Source organism: Zootoca vivipara, chromosome 6 (genome assembly GCF_963506605.1).
Source record: "Zootoca vivipara chromosome 6, rZooViv1.1, whole genome shotgun sequence".
In the NCBI taxonomy this organism is placed as follows: Eukaryota; Metazoa; Chordata; class Lepidosauria; order Squamata; family Lacertidae; genus Zootoca; species Zootoca vivipara.
In genome coordinates, this window is record NC_083281.1 from 91,537,414 (window position 1) to 91,561,691 (window position 24,278).

A 24,278-nucleotide genomic window follows, 5' to 3' on the forward strand; every position below is an offset into this window, starting at 1 on the left:
CCGCGGAGACGGCGCAGGCCGCGCCCCTTTCCGCCCACCGCCCCGCCCCCGGAAACGCTCAGATGGACCAATCAGGGCGCACTTCGCGGCCTCCTGCCCTCCCTCAACAGGCTTGGGCAGGAACGGCTGGGGGCGGGCGGAGGAGCGAAGGGGCGCCCTGGGCGGGGAGGCTCCTCTTCTCTCCTCCCGCGGAGAAGCCATGGCTCTCCTGGGCCGCCTGGGAGCCTTCCTGCAACGGGCCGTGGAGACGGTGAGCGGCGGGGCGAGGGAGTGGAGCTGGGCGAGCTGCTTGGCTCCCTGACTAACTGGCTGGCTGGCTGGCTGGTCAATCAACTGATCAGGGAGCTGGCTGGCTACCTGATTGGTTATCTGGCTGGCAGACTAGCTGGCTGGCCACCTGGCAAACGAATTGATTGGTTGGTTGGTTGGCTGGCTAGAAAGCTGGCTGTTAGGCTACCTGGCTGGCTACCTGGCTACCTAATTGGTTGGCATGGGCGTAGCCACCCCCATCAATACAGATCTGAGGTTCTGCCCCCCCCCCACAAAAATCCTGGCTATGCCCATGTTTGTCGGCTCACTGGCTACTTGGCTGGTGGGCGACCCATGCAGATGGGATCAGGGACAGATCTCATTCCTTAGAAAACCGCTCCCCTCTTTGTTCCCACCTGCCTGTCCTTTTAGGGTGGCCTGAGGAGTAGGACCGGATTTAGGTTTGATGAGGCCCTAAGCTACTGAAGGTGATGGGGCCCTTTGTATGTCCAGCTGTCGTTTGTCAACAACAAATTGTCACTGTTTTGAATACAGTGGTCCCTCCAGCTGCGGACGGGATTCATTCTGGAGCTCTAGTCGGATCCTGAGGTTTCCGACACAGGAGGTGCCGCTTCTGCACATGCGTGCGGTGTGCTAGAGCACTTCTGCGCATGCGCGAGTGGCGAAACCCGGAAATATACTTCCAGGTTTGACGCTTTCGCAACCCGAGGTTCTACTGTATATGCTATATGGTAATACCGTGTTTCTCATATTATAAGACATGTCTTATATTTATTTTTTCCTCAAAAAAACACACTATGGCTTATTTTCAGGGGATGTCTTATATTTTTCCTCCTCCTCCTGCCATGGCCGGTATTGCTGCTGTGCCTATCACTATGTCTTATTTTCGGGGTATGGCTTATATTCCTTGAATGCTTAAAAATCCTGCTATGGCTTATTTTATGGGTATGTCTTAAAATATGAGAAACAGGGTATATGGACCTAACAGGTATCTAAAGCCATTTGCACATAACAAAATATGTATTTTATCAAAGTAGTTGTTGAACTGAAATACAATAAAGAAGTATATTAATAGTGAAATACAATGAAGAAGAAGTATTGGGGGGGGCAAGGGAGTGGGGCCCTAATCTATAGCTTGTTTAGTTTATATGTAAATCCAGCATGGCTGAGGAGGCATACGAGCAAGGCAGCAGCGTGGGCCCTTCCCTTCACAGCAGCTTTCTTCTCCTCTCCCCCCCCCCCCTCACAGGAGGAGCCGCGCCTGGACCTCCCGGCCGCCTTCACGGACCACTGGAAGGGCATCACCCACTATTACCTGGAGACCACCGGTAGGAACCCCTGTGCCCACGAATGCCAGACTCGCTCCCTTTTGTGTGCAGCCACATCTCACTTTTCTTCTTGTTGAGCCATTGCTACTTTAGATAATAATAATAATAATAATAATAATAATAATAATAATAATAATTAATTTGTTATTTATACCCCTCCCATCTGGCTGGGTTTCACCAGCCACTCTGGGGAAGCCACTTTGCGTGGCTTCCAACAGAAATATTAAAATAGATAGATCATCTTTATTGTCATTGTTCCATGCAGAACAACGAAGTTGAAAAAAACTCTACATCAGACATTCAAAACCAACAAGTCTGCTATCCCATCCTGATTTGCCCCCCCCCCAGACTCTGGTACCCCATAATTAAATACAATCTACTCCCATAAAGACTACCTTACACTGCATTTAAAACCAAACTAGCATTTGGATAGAAACTGTTTCTCAGGCGGCTAGTTGTTCTTACTGTTGATTTATGGAAACGCAAAGCTTATTATACACAGTTATTTTGTGGAGGTGGATAAAGTTTCTTAGATTAAGTTAGCTGTGATTCCTGCACTGCAGGGGGTTGGGCCAGATGAAGCTTTGGGTCCCTTCCAACTCCACAATTCTATGATTCTGTGAATGTTCTTTTCCGAAGGAAGGCAGGTGACATGCAGGCTGAAAGGGAAAATACTGTAATATCTTTGTGGCCCAAGTTGTCCTGACCTGTTAGACCAGTGTGGCACACATTGAAATGAGACTATATATGGAGTTGAGATGCTTATCTCCCACCTTCCTGCCTAAAAAGTACCCTGGAGACACTCATATCAAATTGATAATAAATTTTTCCCTAAAAACAAAACAAAAACAAACCATGAAATCAAGGTGAGGAAAGGGGAATCTACAGGGACAGAATGGGCTAGCTTTGTTTTCTGCCATTTCCCCCTTTTAAGGATACATGACAGCTTTTGGATCCAGCTGACATTTCAGAAGAACTTTGAAAGGCAGGAGTATATGATGATAGTATGAGAAAATGCCATAGAGTGGGCTAGAACCACCCTGCTGTTTTGCGAAAGGGCAAGTAGAAATACTTGTACAAATAAAATCATGGATAAATGCCAGTTAACACTGGCAAAAAAAACCCAAATCCTCGCCCATAAACCAGCCTCCACCTATGTGGTGTCCTCCAGATGTTAATGACCTGCTACAATCTCATCATCCCTGACCTCTGGTCTTGCTGTCTTGGAATCTGGAGGGCACCAGGTTGGGGAAAACTGCTACAGTGCTTCTGGAATCAGAGTCTGGTTGAGAAGCAGCACAGATCCTTTAGGATTCAGAATTTGCCATGCAGTTACAGAGAGGTCTGCAGCTGCATTCTGCAGGTATTAGTTCTGGATATTTATTTTTATTAAATTAATATAGGACCCTTCCTCCCAAAGGAGCCCAGAGGAGCAAACAACAAGGAATAAAGCAAAAACATATTCAAATGTTTTTAAATGATGCTGTTCAACCATCTATTCAATGCTTGGGTAAAGAAATGAATGAGATCCCTGTGTTTGATGAAAAAAAACGGGTGAGTGGGTATGCTTGTGACAAGCTGATGGTCTTTTCTCAAGATGAAAACAAGCCAGCAAAAGAGACGGACATCCCCTGGCGCTTGAAACAGATGCTAGATATCCTAGCGTACGAGGAGAAGCAGCAGCCATCGGGGGAGACAGGACCCTGTTTGGAGTACTTGCTTCAACACAAAATCCTGGAGACCCTCGGCACTCTGGCAAAAGCAGAGGTACCACAGCTCCCTTTCTGAGGCAATCTTGTGCTTTCTGCTGTCCCTAACACCCAAGCAGTGTCTGCTTTGCTGACATGCAATAGGAGCAGGGCCTTTCTGGCGGTGGTGCCACTGGCTACAGGCATGATTCTCACTTTGCATGGAGGAGTCAGACAGTGGAAGAGAATTGCATGCCCAGTTTAAGGGGTTCCACAGAGGATGTCTGGTCCAAGAGCCCTCCAAAATCCTGTTGCTGGGTTTACCTTTTAAACCAAGGATGGGGAACCTGTGCCACTGCAGGTGCTGTTGGATTGTCCTCCACCCCAGCCAACATGGCCAATGAGCCTCCCATGTACTGTTTGTGAGGCAGAAACAGAAGCAAGCTTGAAACACCTCCTAAAGATCCATCTCTTTAAGCAGGCACTCCCGGCCTCTAAAGATTCACCACGCGATCCTACCTGATTATTTATTGATGTTTAACTGAATGTTTTATTGATGGCTTCTCTGTTTTTACTGATGTATTTCTTTTAAATTTTGGTTTAAAATGTTGCATAGATATTTTTCTTCTTTAAATCATCTTTCCGTGTTTTACGTTAACCGCTTAAAGATTTTACATACTAAGTGGTATATAAACATTGATGAGGATGATCATGGAACTCTCCTGCAGAATAAATTCAACACACATGCACCTTTTCTTTTTCTTTTCTATTCAAGTAGGTGTTTGGAGGAAGCAGCTAGGCCAGGCATCCCCAAACTGCGGCCCTCCAGATGTTTTGGCCTACAACTCCCATGATCCCTAGCTAACAGGACCAGTGATTGGGGAAGATGGGAATTGTAGTCCAAAACATCTGGAGGGCCGAAGTTTGGGGATGCCTGAGCTAGGCATAACTCGAAGGGCTGTTGCTGGGCTATTTTATGCTTTCTGGTTTGGTTTTTTTTTTTGCGATTTTAGGCTGCTTAACTGAACTCCTAATTTTTGGTGTTGTGTTTCATTTTGCTGTTCTCATTGACTTGTCTGAGTCAGGCTCAAGGCTCCTTGAGGCCTGGTGCCAGGAGGGACAGGGCAAGATCGTCCGAAGGACCCTCTGTAGCAGTACTCTTGTCTCTCTTCTGATCCCCAGTATCCCACGGGGATGAGGTCTCACGTGCTCCTCTTCTTCAGCCGCTTGCTGGGACAAATGCAGTGCCCTCTGCTGCATTACCTGAACGTGTACAGGCCTGTTCAGGTGAGTGCCTTTCTGCTGAGCCAGCCAGGGTTCGTCTGAGTTGCTCATGCCAAAGAAGGCAATTTCTGACACTCCCCTCTTCGTCAAATCTGGTGAAAGTTCCAATTAGCATGGTACTCTGTGCTGACCAAAAAAAAAAAAAACCTATTCTGTGCCAAGGCAGCTCAAGTTCTGTGACAAGAGCAGGATTCCATTTTTTAAAACAAAGCAGACTTGCATGTTTTCTCTTGGTTCGCATGATTCTGAGCCCTGGGCTCAATACTCTTTTGGTTACAGTATGATTGCATCTTTTTCCCCCTTTTTAAAAAAAGATTTTTATTGAAGTACGAGAATTTTTACATACATTATATTCTCTCCTTCCAATTTTTAATTGCATCTTATGTGTGGGTTTTCCCTGCGCAAAAAAAAAGGTTATGAATCCCTCCAACTTGCTTGCATTTAACTTGCAGGATTTCAGCCAGCAGCCTTCAACCACGTATGGTTGAAACTGAGCACCTTAAATGTGCGTAAGATGCGATTGTACCGTATTCCTAAAGCATCTTTCTACCCATTTGCTCCTTGGGGACACTGCTACCCTCACCCCACCCACTGTCCTTCTACAGAAACTCCTCCACCTTGGGAACGATGCGCTAGGCTCTGAGCCTGAGAAGGAAATGATGCAGTTTGTTGCTGCCCTGTGTACCAAGATCAAACAGGATCCAGCCCTGCTGCCCTACGTTCTAGAGGTGAGAGACTCTTGGATCTGCTTGCCTACAGGTGCCAGTACCTCTTTTAACAGTCTGGGACAGACTGCAGAGTGCTCTGTTTTCGCAAGGTCTCTATGTGCATGGATGGCAGTAATACACATGCCTGATCTTTTATTGCTTTATTTTTCAAAAGTTATATAGCATTTACTCAACAGAAATTATCTTAAGTTAGTGGTTCCCAAACTCTTCTCTCCTGGCCGCACCACTTAAAAATAACTGAGAGTCTTCTTTTTCTGCCTGTTGCCACAGTTGTTCTGTGTATGTGAGAGAGAGAATGAATCCCCAGGGGAGGAAGTAAGTTGGCGGAGTATCGACATCCTCCCTTCTGACCTCCGTACTTTACTGATCTGTTTTTAAGGTTTTTTTTACTGTTTTATATCGTGTTTATATTTTATTTTTGCTTTATTCGTATAAGAATGAATCCCCAGTGCTCCCAAAGCTTGCACACCGAGCAGGCCTTTCATGCTGGGTCTGCAAATCAAGCAGTGTATGGATTGTATGAAATAGCTAACTCATTTTGTTGTAGGAATCAAGCGGTTTACTTATTATTTGAAGGTGCTCAGGGGGTGTTGCTTTCTGCAGTGGGTGCTCAGCTGCAAAGCTCAGGTTCGTTCCAAGAGTGTTGATTCTGGAGGAGCCACCTGTGGGTTGGGCCCCTCTGGTGCATTGTGGCTTTGCTTGATTTCCCATCTTAAACCCAGCATGCCAAACAGGGATGATGTAACCAGATTCTCCCCCCGTTTTCAAGGGCAAGGATGTGGCAAGTGGGCAGAAAGTGGACCAGGCCTTCCAACCTCAGGGAGCAGAGCCTGCCTTGGACCTTTCCCAGACCCTTCCCGCCCCTGTAGAGCAGGACAGAAGACTGTGCCCAGAGGAAGCTTCCTGCGAGGTGCGGCTTGTGGAACCAGCCTCCTCTGCCCCAAACCTGGTGACCTCCCTCATCGGCTTGTGCAAGAGCAAGGTAAAGGGCCGTGGGTGGGGTGTGCGTTGCCTCTTGCTAGGGCAGGTGGGGAAGGTGAGACTCCATATCAAGGAGGGGCTTCAAGGAGGAGCGTTGTTTTCTCTCCCTTGCAGAGGAGGAAGGTTGCCCTCAAAGCTCAGGAGAACCTTCTGCTGCTCACCAGCATCGACCACCCAGCAGCTGCCCTGGCTCTGGCGAGAGGCAGCAGGCTTTGCCCCCTGGTGGCTGACCACCTCTGCATGCTGTGCAATGCCATCCCAGCCACCGTCAACCCTGCCGATGTCACTACGCTTCAGCCGGTCAGCTGGAGGTAAAGATACCCCCCAGAGTTTGGGGGCCACAAGGAGGCCTAGACCTTGGTCCTCCACCAGCAAGTAAAGTGGGCTAGCTGGTTTTGCATGGCTTGTTCCCTGGGAACCAAGGAGCCCTCATTGGGGCTGTTGAGGAGGAGGTATTGCTTCTGAAGACCAGTTGCTAGTAACCCCAGGAGGGGAGGGTGCCCTTGTGCATTTCCCCATTGGGAATCTGGTTGGCCACTGTGAGAAGAGGATGCTGGACTAGATGGGCCCAGGAGCCTGATCCAGCCGGGTTCTTCTGAATGCAATGCTGCCCATTAATAATTACATTGAACTTACGACAACATGTTAAACAACATTTAATTGAGAGCACAGAATATTTGGCACCATTAAGACTCCAGGTTATATTGAATCGGTACTAGATTCCCTATCAAGACTTGGGCAGGGAGAGAGACTGCCGGAGTCATTCTAGATGGTGCCAGGCCCCGGGGGTGTTTTGTTTCATTCTTCCCTCCCTCCAAACAATGCCTGGCACTGCTACTGAGTGGGAATAACAGCCCGCCCACCCCACCCCCACTATAGGTCTTGGGGGTCCCAGTGCCCTCCTTTCAGCATTAACTGTGCCTGCGTGATATCTGGCACTGTGGGGGAGCATTCCTCCTTTTACATATATATTTCCATAACTTTTTATTAATTTTTTTTGTTGCAAAAGTAATACAGAGGCTTACACATGTACAAGGGAGATAACAGTACAATAGGATAGCATCTTGTGCACAATAAACTTGCACAATTTCAACCTTGTGTGGTTTAAAGCTGGCTGGTTGAAATTGTGTAGATTAAAGTCAGACACGACTAAACAAAACAAATGCAGGCAAAGTGGAGAGCTTAAAATTTGTTTTCTGGCGCCGGGTTCTCGCGGCGTTGAAAGAGCTTTCAAGCGCTCTGTCTTGCTTACCGGAATCTTGCAAGATCTGCCTTGCTTGGGGAGTAAGTCCTGTTCAGTGCACCAGCTCCGGAAGATAAGGATGCTCATGTGGGGGCAGGTTTCAAGGGGTTAGTTCAGGTATACAGGTTTTGGCATATATCTGTGATCCCTGGAACGTAACCCCCACACAAAATGCAACCGTAGTTTAAAGCTGAAGAGCGTATGATTGACAAACTGGTATACGTAGAGATATAGTGGTACCTTGGATCTTGAACTTAATCCATTCCAGGAGTCCATTTGAAATGGTTTGAAAACCAAGGTGCAGCTTCCGATTGGCTGCAGGAGCTTCCTGCACTCAACCGGAAGCCGCATAAGCCACATCGGACGTTTGGCTTCCGAAAAACGTTCACGAACCGGAACACTCACTTCTGGGTTCGCGGTGTTTGGGAGCCAAGCCGTTCGGGAACCAAGGTACTACTGTAAAACTGTGACTTTCATATAATGTCAGGCAAAGTACACAACTCCCTCCCCATTCTGTGTCTGTATAACCCAAACCAGTCTGTGTTGAAGCTGTCAGACTTAGTTTTGCCTCTCACCCTCAGTCTGTGCCTGGTGGGATGTTCAGACAGAGCAGTGCGCCATACATTGCTGAACTGTGTGCCTCTCGCCCTTCCAGGCTTCAGGGCAGCTGCGTTGAGGAGAACGCCTTCCCAGGCCAGGCCAGCCTGGAGGCTTTCTTTGCCTGGCTCGATCTCTGTGATTGCCTAGCGAAAGAGGCCCACCCGGTAAGAGACCTCCTGCTGAAATCTCCACCCACAACCACGTGGTTAAGTCTTTGGAAGCTGCCTCAGGCTCTTCCCTCCAGGTTGCAGGGGAGCTTTCTGCGTTGTCACTTGGGCTGCTAGCTGACTTGGGTTTCTGAATGAGGAGGAGCTGCGGAGATCCTGATGACTCATTGTGGTGTTTCACCCCACCAGGTTGTGGCAGCTGCTGTAAGTGAGATGGTGGCTCAGAGGTTCTTCCAGGGAGTCCTGCAGTCCCAGCTCCTGCAAATGTGAGTCCAAGCTTAACATGGAAAGAGGGGTGAGCACCAAGCCTTGTCTTGCTCGGGGGAACTCAGAGACATGCCTAATAAGCCCATGGCCAAAGTCAGCTCCCCTCGTTCATCCCTGTCTCCCTTGGCAGGTCAGAACGCGGCATCCTTCTCTCGACAGCTGTCCTGACTGCCTTGGTAAGACACATCCGCTCTCCTGCGCTCCTCCAGGAATTGGTTGGGTTTGTGCTGGGAACCAAGGAAGAACCTGCAGTGCCCAAGGATGCAGGCCACCAGCCGCAACACCTCCTCTGCTCCCAACTGATTGAGCGCTGCAACCACCTGTCTGACGAGGTGAGCTGAAATCCTGCTGGAAAAGGTCCACCTGAGCAGGATTCCTGCAAGCGCCAGTGGGGAGAAAGCTGCAGCAGTGGCTCAGTGCTTGGATCAGACTGCCCTTAGGGGGCAGCAACTTGCTGGACCTCAGGCTGTTCAGGACTCCATCTTGATGAGATCTTCAAGCCTTTGAATGCCAAGCATCAGCTCTTCCTTGTGAGAAGCAATCAAAAGCCTCAGAGCATGTGCAGAGGACTTTTTTCTGAGTCATGAAAACTGCCAGGCTCCCAGGAGTTTCAGAGCAGGGTTTGGGATTGTGGGTTTTGTTGGGCTTGAGGTCTTCTCCCCACTTGTTGGGAACTTAGCCCTGGGGCAATAGGGATGACAGAAGACCCACAGCAGGCCAAGGAGATCCCAACATGGGGAACACTTTTCCAGCCCCCACCTCACCCACCTCACCCCCCGAACCTTCCCTTGCAAAATGGAAACTCCCATAGTGCCTTTGAGGCCTAGTGAACCCAAGGGAAGGAATCAGGCTCAGCTCTTTAGGAGGAAATGTAGCCTTCAGCAGCAGCCAAGGCTTTCCCCAGGATAGCAGTGAGCACTCTGGTTGAGTCTGCCAGGCCCCTTAGTTCAGAAAAGGGCCACCAAAACGATTAGGGGGAAGGAGCAACTCCCTTATGTAGAGAGTTGCTCTTCTTCTTGGATCCTGCTTGCAGGGTTCCCTTTGGGGCATCTGGTTGGTCACTGTGAGAACAAGATGCTGGACTACCGTAGATGGGCCATTGGCCTGATCCGGCAGGCTCTTATGGCCATGGCTTGATCAAGATGGGAAATGACAGTCTGCAACCCCAAAATCCAGCAACTCGGTGCCCTTGTCCGTCAATAGTTGCTCTTCCTTGTCTGCTACCAACTGGCATTGCCTGCCGGCTGCCTGGAATTTCTGTGGGTCTCCAAGGGTTGGCTCCAGGCTGCCTGAAGTGAGAGCTTCTCTTCCAGAAGGGAGGGTTCCCATGGCTAACCCCTGGCTTCCATCTCCCTACACCTTTTCCCAGGTGGCAGGAGGTGCTAGGAGCAGGGCCTCTTTGTGGGCTTTCCTGACTCCTTGCCCTTCATCCTTCCTCCCCTCTAGATCAGTATGGCCACCTTGAGGCTGTTTGAAGAGCTGCTGTGGCTTCCGGATCGCCGCGTCATGCAGCACCTGGTCCTGGACCACCTGGAGGATCGCAGCTACCTCCTGAGAAGCCCACCTGGGCAGGAGGAGCCCCTTGCTCGTGAGCAAGAGCCCTGCGAGGATGGGTTGTAAGTGAGAGCGGGAGAGGAAAGTTGGGGGGACGGGGCCCTCGTCCAGGCCAGCCACTCAATGCTTCTGTTTTTCTCTGTCCCTGTAGAGAACTGGAGGAGGATCCCTACTTCATTGACGGGTTCCCAGGCGCCAGCTTCCAGGTCTCTACCAAGCCGGGCGTCCCTGCCCCAAAGCAGCAAGCCCAGCCTGAGGACGTGAAGGAGGTGGTCAGCAGGTACGAAGGGGGGGGCAGGGAGACCAGCTCACAACAGCTTAACTGAACTCACAAGGCAGGCCTTCGCCAGCCTCCTCCACCCCACCCCACCCCGCCAGGCCCAAGCATTTCAGACGGGCTAGATAACACTGTGGGTCCCTCCCCCCCCAACTCTACAGTTCTATGATTCTAACTTCCATGAGGGCCAGCCACATGTGGCTGTCCTGACCACTGCTGATGGGAGTTGTAGTCCAAAACATCTGGAAGGCACAAGGTGGACAGGGGGTGTCATCAAGGGAGCTGTGTGGCTTGGCTGAGCATTTCGGTTGGAGCTTGTATTATATATTAGGCAAACAACAACTTTGCTTTCTGCATATACCTGAAGGAGCGTCTCCACCCCCCGTCGTTCTGCCCGGACACTGAGGTCCAGCGCTGAGGGCCTTCTGGCGGTTCCCTCGCTGCGAGAAGCCAAGTTACAGGGAACCAGGGCCTTCTCAGTAGTGGCACCCGCCCTGTGGAACGCCCTCCCACCAGATGTCAAAGAGGAAAACAACTACCAGACTTTTAGAAGACATCTGAAGGCAGCCCTGTTTAGAGAAGCTTTTAATGTTTAATAGATTATTGTATTTTAATATTCTGTTGGAAGCTGCCCAGAGTAGCTGGGGAACCCCAGCCAGATGGGCGGGGTATAAATAATTCCTGCCCGGATTATACCTCCGATAGATAGATTAGATGGATGTATGGGTCATCTGGTCCAAACCCCTGCAGGAATGACAGCTAAAGAATCCCTGACAGGTGGCCACCCAACCTCTGCTGAAAATCCCCAAGAGAAGGAGAGGCCACTGCCTTCCGAGGGAGTCCATCCCACTGTCAAAACACCTGCTGCCCTGTTAAGGTTCTTCCTAATGCTGACCTCTTCCTAATGCTGACCATCACACCTGTGTCCTGGGCCTCAGAGGCTTCTTTGCCCTCTGTCATTGCCATCCTTCTTCCTTCTTTATCAGCTTCCTCTGCCTGGTTCCCAGTGAAGCAAAGACCTCTGCCTACCTGGAAGAGGCCGGATATGACACCTATGTCCACGATGCCAGTGTGCTGGTGAGTCACTTGTCTCCCTGCCTCCCTGATCTCTGCTTATGTCTGATGCCTGGCATTGTTCTCTGCTCCTGTGATTCACAGCATTTAAGTTCATTCTCCTTTATTGTCTCAGCTGGGCCCTGCAAGAGCCTCTCCTTAGCCCCTCCTTCCCCTGCCCACCTGCGATCCATCCCCTCCAGGGGCAGAGGAACGGGGGGGGGCACCGGTCCCCGCCCCCAGAACGCGGTCCCCGCCCCTGCAGGCGGCGCACCAGGCCCCCAGAACGTGCACCACACCCCTTTAGGCAGCGCGCCCCGCCCCCGTCTGCTCTCCGCCCCCGGTGCCGGAGCATGAAGCTCCGCCACTGATCCCCTCCCCTTCTGTCAGTTCCAGGAATGTTGTACCAAGGCGTCTCGCTGGCATTGGCCAAAGGCCCCTCGGCCCCCGGAGACCTGCTCTGCCAGCACCAGCTTCTACGAGGGCCGTTTCTTGGAAGTGCTGTTTGACCGGCTGATGCGCATCCTGGACCAGGTAAGGATGGGAAACGGGTCCTTGCTGGGAGTGGCCGGCATCGCTAAGACCCTGGAGCCTGGTGTTTCTGTGGCCTGGAAGCGGCAGGGAGAGACAAGTTTCAGGGGCTGCTTCCTACTCTAGGGTGGAGCGCTAAGATTCTCTACCGGACTGCCTCAGCGGGGGGAGCTGGAAAGCAGGGCTCTGCTGTGAGAGGCCCGCTCCATCAACCGCCTCCTCTCCCCTCACCTGTCACGTAGGGGCAGCCATTCCATCAGGCGGTCTCAGTGGAAGAGAAAGGGGGAGCAGCAGGGCTCATTGCATCAGCTGTGCTAGAGGCCCAGCTCCATCAGCCGCCTCCTGCCCCTGAACTGGGCCACCTGGTCAACTATTTAGAAAATCTCTGCCTGAGTTTTTGTTTTCCTCCTCCCTCCCTTTCCCTTTTCCCTTGTGTTGTGTCTTGTCTTGTATGTATGTAAGCCACTCCGGGAGCCTCTATGGCTGATGAGGAGGGTACCCAAATGCTCTAAATAAATACATAAGAGGGAAGGGGAAGGCCCTTGATGTTGGATTTTGTTTTGAATAGTCATTACTTTAGTGCCGGTCTAATGTAAACACTGTCTGTTTAAGAGAAACAGGTGCAAACGTTTCTCTTAATTGCTCACAGGCGTGGGCTCTGGTTTTTTGTATATAAGGCTCTGCTAGAAAGCCTTCATCATCTCTTGCTAGATCTTGCAGTTTGATACATCTCGTTATGGATCACTCTCTGTTCTTAGTTTAAGAGATCCCCTTTAGTTAAACCTTAGTATAATTACTTTGTTTGCTGATAGTTCTCGGGTAGTTTAATGAGGGTTTTTGTGGGAGGTTTTGTGGGAGGTTTTGGATGTGGGAGAAAGTATTTATATTCAGTTTAAAGCCTTTAGAGTCAGTTTGTTTTTTACGTTGAAGAAACCCAACAGTTAGTTTTTCATCTGTATGCTTTGACAAGCATACAGCTAGTAAGGGGTTTCACACAAGGCAGATTATACCTACACTCTTGGTGGTGTTTTGCTTAGCTAACTGCGCATACTCTGCGTGAAGCATACTTTAAGGGGCCACTGGTAACTGGGTGATTTGTGTTTAGTACCCAGCCATTCCCAATATTATTTTTACTTTATATATTACATTCCAATACTTGAAATGCCACCTTGCAGCTGGCGCCCATTGCATAATGTAACGAAAGGGTCTTGGTTGCAGAGAGCAAGTGCAGAATGTAGTGGGGGGGAGATCGCTTCTCTCCTGCTCTCTTCTCTCCCCCTCCGGTGACCCTCTATGCCTGGCTGTTTGTGCAGGCTGTGAATGACGCCCCACAGTTGAGCCCTCTGCCCTTCTTCTTATTCCTCCCTTGCAGCCCTACGCAGTGAACCTGCAGGTGACGTCGGTGCTGTCCCGCCTGGCTCTCTTCCCCCACCCTCACCTCCACGAGTACCTCCTGGATCCCTACTTGCCTCTGGCCCCCGGCTGCAGGACCCTCTTTTCCGTCCTGATCAGGGTAATGTCTAGTCTTGGCAAGGTGGGTGGGTGGGGAGAAATGGGGAATTCTGCCTAGGGAAGAAGGTGCCTTTTGGGGCCTCTAAGCTAAGGGGAGCCCTGTCGTCCCTCCCCCCCCCCAGCTCCTCCTCTCCACCTGACTTGGAGGCCTGACTCACAAGCAGCTCCGCTGGTCTCTCCTCCTTCCAGGTGATTGGAGACCTAATGCAAAGGATCCATCGGATACCAAACTTTCCCACCAACTTGCTGCTGGTCCGGAGGTGGCTGATGGGGCTGGTCCCTGCTGAAGAACAACAGTGAGTGTTGGGGGAACATGGCATACAGCAGGCATCCCCAAACTGCGGCCCTCCAGATGTTTTGGCCTACAACTCCCATGATCCCTAGCTAACAGGACCAGTGGTTGGGGAAGATGGGAATTGTAGTCCAAAACATCTGGAGGGCCGAAGTTTGGGGATGCCTGGCATACAGGTTGAAAGTGCTGGTGCCAACCTCCAGTTTGGAGAAAAGGAAAGGTAAAGAAGAGGCTGCATGAGAGAACCCTAAAATGATAGACAGCATGCAGCAAGTGAATAGAGAAAAATGAAGCTGAATGATGGAAGATTCAGGACAGATAAAATAAAGGACTTCTTCCCGCAGCACAGAGTTAAACTATGGAACTCCCTTTCACAGGAGGCAGTGGTAGCCACCAACTTGGATGGATTTAGAAGAGGATAAGACAAAGTCAAGAAGGAGGAGAGGGCTGTTGATGGCTACAAGCCAGGATGGCTCTTTTCTGCCTCCACAGTCTGACGCAGCAATGCTTCAGAATACCAGTTGCTGGAAACCACAGGAGGGGAGAGGGCTCTCGTGCTTGAATCTTGCGGGTTTCCCACAATGGGCATCTGGTTGGCCACTGTAAGAAAAGGATGCTGAACTAGATCAGCCCCCTTTGGTCTGATCCAGCAGGACCATATTATATTCAGGCACATCCCAAACTCTCGGGCATGGTGTGGGGACGACGACTGAACCTGTCATTTTCATATTCATCTATTCCTTTCACAGTCTAATAATAATAATAATAATTAATAAATAAATAAATAAATAAAATAATAAAATTTATTTATACCCCACCCACCAAAATATTAAAATACAGTAGTCCCTCAAACATTAAAAGCTTCCCTAAACAGGGCTGCGTTCAGATGTCTTCTAAAAGTCTGGTAGTTGTTTTTCTCTTTGACATCTGGTGGGAGGGCGTTCCACAGGGTGGGTACCACTACTGGGAAGGCCCTCTGCCTGGCTTCTCACATTGAGGGAACCGCCAGAAGGCCCTCGGCGCTGGATCAGACAGAGCTGCACAGACCATATAGAATCATAGGCTTGTAGATTTGGAAGGGACCCCAAGAGTCATCGAGTCCTTCCCCTGGGGATGCAGGAATCACAGCTAAAGACTCCCTGACAAATGACTATCTGCATGGAGGAAAAGAGGCTGACCTGTAAAGGAGGCAGCCTTTGGTTTAAGTCCCCCCTCGGAGACTTAAGCGATAGGTTGTCATGTGCAAGCTCCTGTCCTCCTGGGCATGACGCTGGCCTCCTTTGCTAGGGTTGCAAAGGACTCTGTGCGTATATGACGAAGGTGTTTTGCAAGTGTATAGTGCTGTCATTCTTGAGAAGCAGAAGTGGGGAGGTGAGCAATAGGAAAGGAGGGCAAGGCCACTTCCTCAGCCTCACATTCTGCTTCCTTACAGGATCGGCCATCGTACCCTCCTGGAGGGGGTGGTTGTCCTCGAAGAATTCTGCAAGGAGCTGGCCGCCATCGTCTTTGTCAAGTCCGTGCGCGAGGTCTCCGCCTGACGTTCCAAGGGGCGCGCTGCATCTTTTGGATCCTACACTTCTCCAGGAACAGCTGGGGTCTGGCAAGGGCACTTATGGCAACTCTAGAGGCACTTTGCAGGCTCCTAAGACCTGGGTTGCAGCAGTCGCTGGTTGCCTTCATGAGGGGAGAGCAGAGGCAGGCCCCCTGTGCTTGAAGGGCTGCCCTGGATCCCCACGCCAAGCCCCCACAGCAAAAGTCTCAGAAGTCAGGCTGTGACAAGGCGAGACCTAGCTCTTCCTGAGACCTGCTCCAGTTGTGATTTCAGAGCAGCCATGGCTCCCTTTCTCCCTGCAGGAGCCTAGAGCCCCTTCATGTAGCACCTTGGGGCAGTCTGGTACGGAAGATACTAAAGGCTCCTCCTGGACTTTCTGGGTTTTTAATCTCTGGCTTGTTTTATTTAATGATGTTTGCCCAATGGGAAAGGGGGGCAGGCAGGGTGACCGAAAGCTGCTTTGTGAAAGGAAGAATCTTCCTACTACCCATGGCTGGGCGTTTGGTGCTCTGAGGTGGTGGGGCCTCCTGCCTCAGTTCTGACCCTCTCTGCAGGCTGGTAAGGCCAGGCCAAGAGGGGGAGACACAGATATTTTCTTCTTCTGCCCCTCTTGCCTGATTGATCTGTCCTGTCGCAACTCCTCAGGAAAAGAGCCCTTTCCCTTTCATTTTTACTTTCTATTCTAACAGAGTGTCTGCTAACCTTCCTCTCGTCAGCTGCAACTTAACCCCTTCCCAAAGAGCCTTTCTCAACGTTGGTCCCCCGGATGGTGTTGGACTACAGCTCTCCTCATCCTTAGCTTGCAGGACCAGTTGTCAGGGATTGTGGGAGTTGTAGTCCAATAGCATCTGGAGACCCAAGGTTGAGAGAGGCTGGGTCATAGGGTGGGATAGGACCTGGGAGACCAGGGTTTGAATCCCCACTCAGCCATCAATGAAGCTCACTGGGTGTGATCTTAGGCCAGTCACTGCCTCTCAGCCTCTCACGGTTGTTGTTGTTGTGGTTGGGATTAAATGAGGGAGAGAAGGACCACGTGTACCGCCTTGAGCTCCTTGGAGGAAAAGGTGAGCTATTCGTTTCAATATGTAAATAAATAAATGCCACCTGTTGACCCAAGAGCAGCCCTGGCTGGGGAAGGCTCCACCCCCCCATGGCCAGGCATAGCATCCAGGCCGTTGTGGGTCTAAAGACTCTTTTTAAGTGCAATACATGTGAGGAGGGAATCTGCCCCCCCCCCGTAAGCTGGGAAGCTTTGCTCACGCTCATGTTTAGGACCTGTGGGAAGTTGCTGAGCCCCCTTTTCTCATTTACGAACAAGAAGGACACACAGAAACAAACAGTAGAACATGAAGGAAAACTGGCCTTTTTGTTTTATTTTTACCAAGCCTGGCTGGATTCTACAAGGCCGCAAATCATCCAGAAGGCAGAGATAAGGGTGGCAAGAGCTCTAAGCTCCTCCTGTCAAGGTCCTTTCTCTTGCAGCGGTGGGGAGAACCCAGAAGCTGGGCATGGGGGGCGGGGACATGCACAGGCATTGCCAAAGTCCTGGTGTGGAAAGGTGGAAGAATCACAGCTGTGAGCTGGCACTCTGGAGCAAGAAAAGGTTAATACTCCTGGCCGGTTCCAGAGTTCTGGCGCCATCAAGCCCTCAGCTGTTGTGTCCTTTCCTGCAAAGGTGGCACTACAGACTCCCAACGTCCCTTGTTCCAGCAAACAGCTCAGGATCAAGGAGCATTTTTGGCCCAGCTGGGGCTCCTCCAGGGATTCTCGCCTGGCCCAAGTCACCCAAGCACAAAGCCGGGCCATCCTGTATCTCAACAGGGGGACCTTAGCTGTGAATAGGGACAAAGGACTCCTCATCAAGCCTCTGCAGGATCCGGCTCCGCAGGGCCTCATCCTCCACCTTCCGCCAGAGGAAGGCTCCACTCTGCAACTCCGGGGGCGTTTCATTCGGCCACCGCCCCTTGTCGCCTACAGCCGCCATGATGTTGAAGCAGATACCATCGCTCTGCCCGGGCTCCTTCCCGAGATGCTGGACCCCAAGCAGGCCTTTGATGCGGACGGGCACCTGGGGGTGTGGCAGGGAGTCCTGGAGTAGGTGGCGGATAGCCACCAGGAGCCTGTGGCCCAGCTGCGAGGGAGCCAGGCCACTTGTGGCCAGAGGAAGGCACGGAGCCCCCGTTGTCCCCTGAAGCACCCACAAGTCACCACTGCTGCCAACGCAGACAAGCAGCAGGCGCTGGCAGATGAAGGTGGAAGGCAGCTGCACGGGCAGCAGCCGTGGGTGGGCCGGGCTGGCTTGGTACCGTAGAGCCAGCTCTATTAAGGGCAAGATGTCCCGGGAACGCAGAGGCAGGAAGGGCGTCTCCCTGTTCCACCACTGGGCCTGCAGGGATTCTGCATCGGCTTCTTGAAGGGTCTTCAAGGCACCACCTGGAAGGAAGAGAGAGGATGGCTGGTGTTAGGTGGGAGTCCAGACAATTGTGCCATGTGTGTGCACGCACAGGGATTGATTTTCTCGGCTATATACCAACCCGATCCAGGGTTCACTTTCCTTGGAATGCTCAGTGGAGACTGATGTTTTTAGGATACACGTGAAGGCCATTATCTTGCAGAGAAAATTATTCCGCAACCTCCTCTAATTAGATTGTAGCCCTCACTGGGTTCAGGACCCCAAGAATCAGAAAGGACTCATCCAGTTTGAGCCCCACCCCAAATACACTCCAGATGTTCAGAAGTGGCCTTGGAAAACATCCACACCGGGACACCTTACTTCTTGCCCAGTTTAATGCTTTGTCCTTCACTGGGGAAAGGAAAAACACGGAGCCCCAGCTTGGAGAAGGGATTCATGCTTTGCAAAGGCATTGTTAGGGCCTAGCACTTTTGCCCTGGGTCCCAGATCTCTTGCCCCTCTCATGGGTCCCTTCTTAATAAGACCTAAAGGGCTGGTGAAAATGCTGAAAGGCCCAAAGCCAGTAAGAACTCAGGCCATTGGTTCCCAAAGTGGGTGGTACCGCCCCTTGCAGGGAGGCGGCAGGACTACCTGGGAGGTAATGGGGGGGTGAGGGGGGACGTGGGCCCCTCTGAGGGCATTGACGGCTTATTTTGGATTGACCAGGACTGGCACCTCAAGTGGAACACCTTCCTTACTTCGTATTTACTGCTTTTATTGCTTTCAAAGCTATTTTGTTTGGTCACATTTATTTGTCTTTATGATTGTAAATTATCACAAGATAGCCAATTATTGCTAACAGTTATTGATTTTCTTATAAATTAGTTACGGTACATCTGGGAAGCTTTGTGTATGTTTGGGAAGTACATAAATGCAGACATTTCATGCTATAAATTCCCTTCAATTGTACGTTTTTGTTAGTAAGAATGTATAAAAATACTTTTCATGCAAAATTCTTTGTTGTATATATTTTTAAGCTGCAAGATTGGATCAGAGCATGTGTTTATTTTTTTGAATAAATGTGCAACTAATTCTTACTGTTTTGAATTTTTTTGTGCTATTATCTTACTTAGTTGCTGTTCTGGATGCTTTCTATGGGATAGGGCAGAAGGGCACTGAAGACGTTTTGGAAGCACTGTGCCCCAGATGGGCATTTTTGCATGCAAATCAACTTTTGCAAATGCCTGCCCTGGGCCTGGGGAGGCCCAGCAGGCTTCCTACATCCCTCTGCTGTTGTTGCACCCCTCAGCTGGCTCTGCCCACGTGCATCGCCCTTGCATGCACCGAAGCAGGGCACCTCTTGCAAATAACCCCGACCTCCCAACCCGCGCAGGCTCCAAGCCCCCCTGAGATGCGCCAGGACCAGCACCGGTGGGTCGGGCGAGGAAGACGAAGCGGATCCAGGCGGGGCCCCTCTCCTCCACGGCCAGCAGGGTGAGGGGCTGGCACTGCAAGCCCGTCTCCTCTTGGACCTCCCTCCGCATGGCCTCCACGATGGTCTCCCGGGGCTCCATCCGCCCCGCCGGCAGGTACCACCGCCCGTGGCACTGCGGCTTGGCCTCCTGCATCATCAGTACTTCTTTCTGTTGGGGAAGGAGGCAAGGAAAGGTATACACACACATATATATTTTGGCGGGGGGGGGGGTGCAAAGCAGCTGGCTGCGGGGAAGGATGCTTTGCAACGTTGCTTTGCCTGGCGCGCCGTCGAGGGGTCACAGGGGCGGGCGCAAAGACCAGCCAGCCGCGTCCAGCCTGGGGTCCTGGGCAAGCGAAGGGCGAGCGGGGCGGGCAGCGCTGGGCAAAGAGAGGGGAGCGCCTCCCCCCACCGGAGAAAAAGCCGCAGCGTCAGTTTCTCCTTCCATCCCGTAGCCGCACCTCCTCGTTGAGCAGGACGGCCAGGACGATGTAGCAGGTGTTCCTCCGCAGGCGCGCCGGCTCCAGCTCGCGGCCCTGCGGCGCCACCACCGGCCAGCCCCCGCCGCCCAGCACCGCCGCCACTTCCTCGTCCTCCGCCGCCACCCCAACCCCAGACTCCAGCGAGGACATCCTCGCCAGGGGCGCGGAAGACGCGGCGAAAGCGGGGGAGGGGAGGGCGTGCGGAACTCTGCACGCGCTCAGGGACTCGCTCGCTCGCGCCTGCTCCCGGGGCATGGGAGGCGGAGTGGAAGGAATGCAGGAAGGAAGGAGAGCGGCTGCTCGGGCCGTTGAGGGGCGAGGCGATGGGGAGGGAGCCGCCTCTCCCGCACCAGCTGGCTGCTGCGCTCGCTTCCTGTTGGACAGGGGCAGCGTCAATCGCCTGATGGCATTATGACGTGCCTGGTTGTCAGACGTTCAAAAACAACAACACCGCTTCGCTCAGCTGGTCATCTCGTAGGAATCGAACATCAGGGGAGCCTGCAGGATCAGTCCAGCACCCTGTTCTCACAGTGGCCAAACCTGCAAGCAGGAATGGAGCGCAAGAGCCCTCTTCCCTCCTGCGGTTTCCAGCAATTGACTTTCAGAAGCATTTGCTGCCCATGACCGCGGAGGCAGAGGATAGCCATCATGGCTAGCAGCCCTCGATAGCCCTCTCTTCCTCAAGGAATTTGTCTAATCTGCTGCACTTCACTTTACCTGTCGTGAATCTTCCAACATTCAACTTCACTGGATGCCCGGGAGTTCTTAGTTTTCCTCCTTTATGAGAAAGGGAGAAAACATTTTCTCTACCAACTTTCTCCATGTCAATGCATTATTTTACTTTCTCTGTCACATCTCACTTGCCTTTTTTTCTAAACGCTCAAGTCCCAAGTGCCATTACCATTATGCATAGGGGAGTCTCTCAAGCCCCTGGATCATTTTGGTTGCCCTTTTCTGAACCTTTCCCAACTCTGGTGTCCTCTTTGAGGTGACGCAACCAGAGGTGTACATGTTATTGCAAGTAGAGTCACACCTTAGATTTATTCAACAGCATTATGATATCAGCAGCTTTGTTTTAATTTCCTTCACTGATGATCACTAGCACAGAACTTGCATCTTTTTTTAAAGCTGCTGCACCAACATCTGACTCATGCTGTCTACTATGACCCAAAGGTCTTGAGGAGATACAAACAGTAATTTCATTTCTCTTTGCCTTTGACGCTTCTCTTTAGCTTATAAATAATCTGATTCCATTTATAATTCTTATTTTTAAAATCTGATAAGTCCAATTTCATTTGAAAAATTGTTGTGTGAGTGGTAATCTAAATTTTATTTTGTTTTATTTTTGTATCTTTTTTTTGTATTTCTACTTTTTCTTTCTGTGCATACAAATGTAGCATCTAACTCATTCTTTCCTGTAAATAATAATAATAATAATAATAATAATAATAATAATAATAATAATAATAATAATAATATTAATCCCTTTCAAACAAGATACGTGAACCTCAAAGAGAATTCAGAACCACATAAGGAAAATGTTAATAACTTATCGATTGTGTCCTAATTAACAAAATTTTTGTCCTTTGTTTCCTCCACAGCCAAACTAGGTGAAGTAAATTAAACTGACTGAGTAGACAATAACAGCAGTAATTAAATATGAATGATAATAGTAATATTTAAATGAATAAAATGCTTAACTATGATCTTATATTCTTTGCAGCTTCCCAAGAAGAAATTTCTAGAATATTCTCCCCTTTCTTGACTATTTATCATTATTATACTATTTATCATTATTATTTTTTAACTAATTATATCTTCAGGCCCCAACCCCCTGCAGGCCTATTTTCAAAAGGATGTTTTACAGGAAACCAAATTGACATTTTATCTCTTTGATCACAACCTAAGAAGGAGGACCTAGAAAGCTATAACGTTTCAGCAAGGTTTAGAAGTGCTGTTATAGAAGTACTGTTAACTTCCTCCCAGGGACTCGAAGGCAGACAAGAAAACCCCCTTGTTGGAGATACATGCAAAAGCAGCAAGAATTATCTCAAGTTCACCTGATTGCCTCAAGATATACAAATGGCGTATAATTAATAATTTGAAGGTTTTGTGCATTATGTGTTATATAGGAATACTGAAATGTGTCAAATGACTTTGGGACAAAGGGGGAAAGTGAATTGCAAGGACATTCTCTCTCCTTGACCTCAAGACTCTGTGCCCTAGGATTTAAAAGCAGCCGGAATTGTCTCAAGATCATGATGGCCTCAAGACATACAACTGATATATAATTATTAGGTTTTATGTTGCGTGATATTCGACAGAAACATTGAACTATGTCTGACAGTATGTTATTTCCACAAGGAGGGGGAGGTGAACCAATTTTGTGTTTAATTGTTGGGTTTTTTTAAAATAAAAAAATGTATAGTGTCCCAATGTTTTTTTTTTGTATTATTGCCATGCATTGTATGCCTTTTAAAGGATCAGGATATTGCATAGTCCAGTATTTAGATTAGATCAACTTATGACCACGTTTTCTTGTCCCACCTGGCACTCTGCAGTGTGCCAGCCTTCTTACACAATTTTAGATTGTTTTAAATCATTTTACCAAGAATAAGCCCCAAGATCCATGAAACACCAGATAAATGAAGGTATTTATGTCTTGATTTAACAGGAATGATCCCTTTTAGAGTTAAATTTGACTAATTTGGACATGTTTCATGGGGCTGTATAAATTTTAATTTGGCTTCAGTTCTAATTGGGCAAGTGTATCCAAGGTGCAAGTAGCTTTCTTCCTTTAAGAGCAACTGGGCAACTCCCTACAGTGCAAGGCCAGAGCCTATAATAAAGGCCCATAGAAAGCCCAAGGCAAAGGCATCTCTCTCATGACATGTCCAAACCTGTGGCAGCTATGGTGAGTGCCAGGCGACATGGTCAATATGAAAGCCCTAAGGGGATTCACCAGGGATTGTTGCTGTTGTACCACGATGGAGGTGTGCAACCAGAGGAGAGCTAGCTTTTGACACCTGAGAACACACAAAAGGGTAAACAAGCAAACTGCACTTTCCAGTCAATATTGGTGGACCATCCTGTTAAATGTAATACATAGACCATTTTTGAGAAATGCTTCTCCCAAAGTACTAAAACAACACATCTGGTTATTCTTTTGTGGGGCAACAATTTTTAAGAAAAATTATAGCCCCAAATGGGGGATTGTTATAAGAATTTTGAGGTCATATATATATATATATATATATATATATATATATATATATATATATATATATAAAATAATTGTTCATAAAACATGTACATGAATGTACAGTACAGGCACATGTCTGAAGCAGCACAGGAAGACAGGCCTTTCTGACACCATTTTGACTCTCTCAGACCTGGCGTTCCTCTGCAAGGAAGAAGGGGGGGAACCTTCTCATTGTCTCAGGAATTAAAGTGATAATCCCTGGCATCCTGATACCTGAGTGCCAGACAAAAGGGTGTGATTAACTTGGCTGGGAAACAGGGAAATGTAAATATCTCTCAATTTTGTTGACTAGGTTTTGGGGGCAGGGGGCAGGGTCCAGACTGCTCAGATTGCTGCCACCAAACCTCCCCGTTCATGATGTACCTATGATGAATCTAGGGAGGGGGGGTCTTGGGCTACACCCCTTCTGTGACATATGGATGATGCTTCTGGGGGGTGGGCTGAAACCAATTTCAAATTTCTTTTTAAGGGCAAGACATCTTTGTTTGGGGTCCTTCCTTGTTCTCCTGCGTGAGAGGAAGGACCCTGTTGCAACAGCGAAAATAAAAGTGCCTTGCTTCGTACGTCCTGGTTTGGTCTCTGTTATTTGGTGGGCAGGAGACGCTTAAATTTCTCTGCTTGCCTGGATCCTTGGGCTCTCCCTGGGTCAGGATCCATTTCTCTGGGTTCATAGGAACCAGCTTAAATTTTACTACAGTCTCATTCCTCATCAGTCACCACCAGTTCAGATCCCATGGTATATATGTAAAAATCAGATTTTTGGCCCCAACATGCATCACTTTACACTTATTTGCATTACACTGCTTTTGCCAATGTAGCAACCCATTATGTTGGGCAAGGTCTTTTTGAAGCTCTTCATAATCTCTTTTAATGACCCTGAATGACTTATTATCACCAGCAAACTTGCCCACCACACTGCTCATTCCTAACAGTAGATCATTTATGAATATGTTAAAAAGCAGTTCCCAATACCGACCCTTGGGGGACTCTGCTTCGTGCATCTCTTCATTTATTCCTTCTTTGCTTCCTGCAAGCTAACCAATTCCTGAACCACAAGAGGTCCTCCCCTCTTACCCCATGACTGCTAAACTTACTCTGGAGTATTTAGTAAGGGACTTTGTCCAAGTACAGTATCTCAACCATCTAGACCAGCCATCCCCAAACTTCAGCCCTCCGGATGTTTTGGACTACAATTCCCATCTTCCCTGACCCCTGGTCCTGTTAGCTAGGGATCATGGGAGTTGTAGGCCAAAACATCTGGAGGGCTGCAGTTTGGGGATGCCTGATCTAGACCTCTACCTAGATGGCCTGTTGACACTAAGAGCTCTAATAGGTTTGTGA

General features: G+C 49.6%; 2 protein-coding genes across 3 annotated transcripts; one reads left to right on the top strand and one right to left on the bottom strand.

Annotated features, from left to right (window-relative positions):
* Positions 1–92: 92 nt before the first annotated feature.
* Positions 93–16,683, top strand: FHIP2B (FHF complex subunit HOOK interacting protein 2B). 2 transcript variants are annotated; one of them, XM_035119854.2, is made up of 17 exons: positions 93–250; positions 1,520–1,598; positions 3,196–3,365; positions 4,469–4,573; positions 5,176–5,298; positions 6,068–6,280; positions 6,394–6,590; positions 8,178–8,286; positions 8,479–8,555; positions 8,687–8,888; positions 10,003–10,172; positions 10,262–10,390; positions 11,374–11,464; positions 11,831–11,974; positions 13,344–13,484; positions 13,673–13,779; positions 15,208–16,683. In XM_035119854.2, exons 1-17 carry the CDS (start codon positions 200–202, stop codon positions 15,311–15,313), a joined length of 2,214 nt encoding a protein of 737 aa, XP_034975745.2. In that variant the 5' UTR covers positions 93–199; the 3' UTR covers positions 15,314–16,683. The 2 variants fall into 2 exon arrangements, with proteins under 2 accessions (XP_034975745.2, XP_034975746.2); XM_035119855.2 differs by lacking the exons at positions 93–250; positions 1,520–1,598 and having other exon boundaries at positions 3,227–3,365; positions 4,372–4,573.
* On the bottom strand, positions 16,675–21,101 carry NUDT18 (nudix hydrolase 18). Its single transcript, XM_060276379.1, has 3 exons — positions 19,655–21,101; positions 19,149–19,362; positions 16,675–17,760 (listed from the first exon to the last, which is right to left on the bottom strand). The coding sequence occupies exons 1-3, from the start codon at positions 19,928–19,930 to the stop codon at positions 17,156–17,158; spliced, it is 1,095 nt and encodes a 364-aa protein (XP_060132362.1). The 5' UTR covers positions 19,931–21,101; the 3' UTR covers positions 16,675–17,155.
* Positions 21,102–24,278: the final 3,177 nt, after the last annotated feature.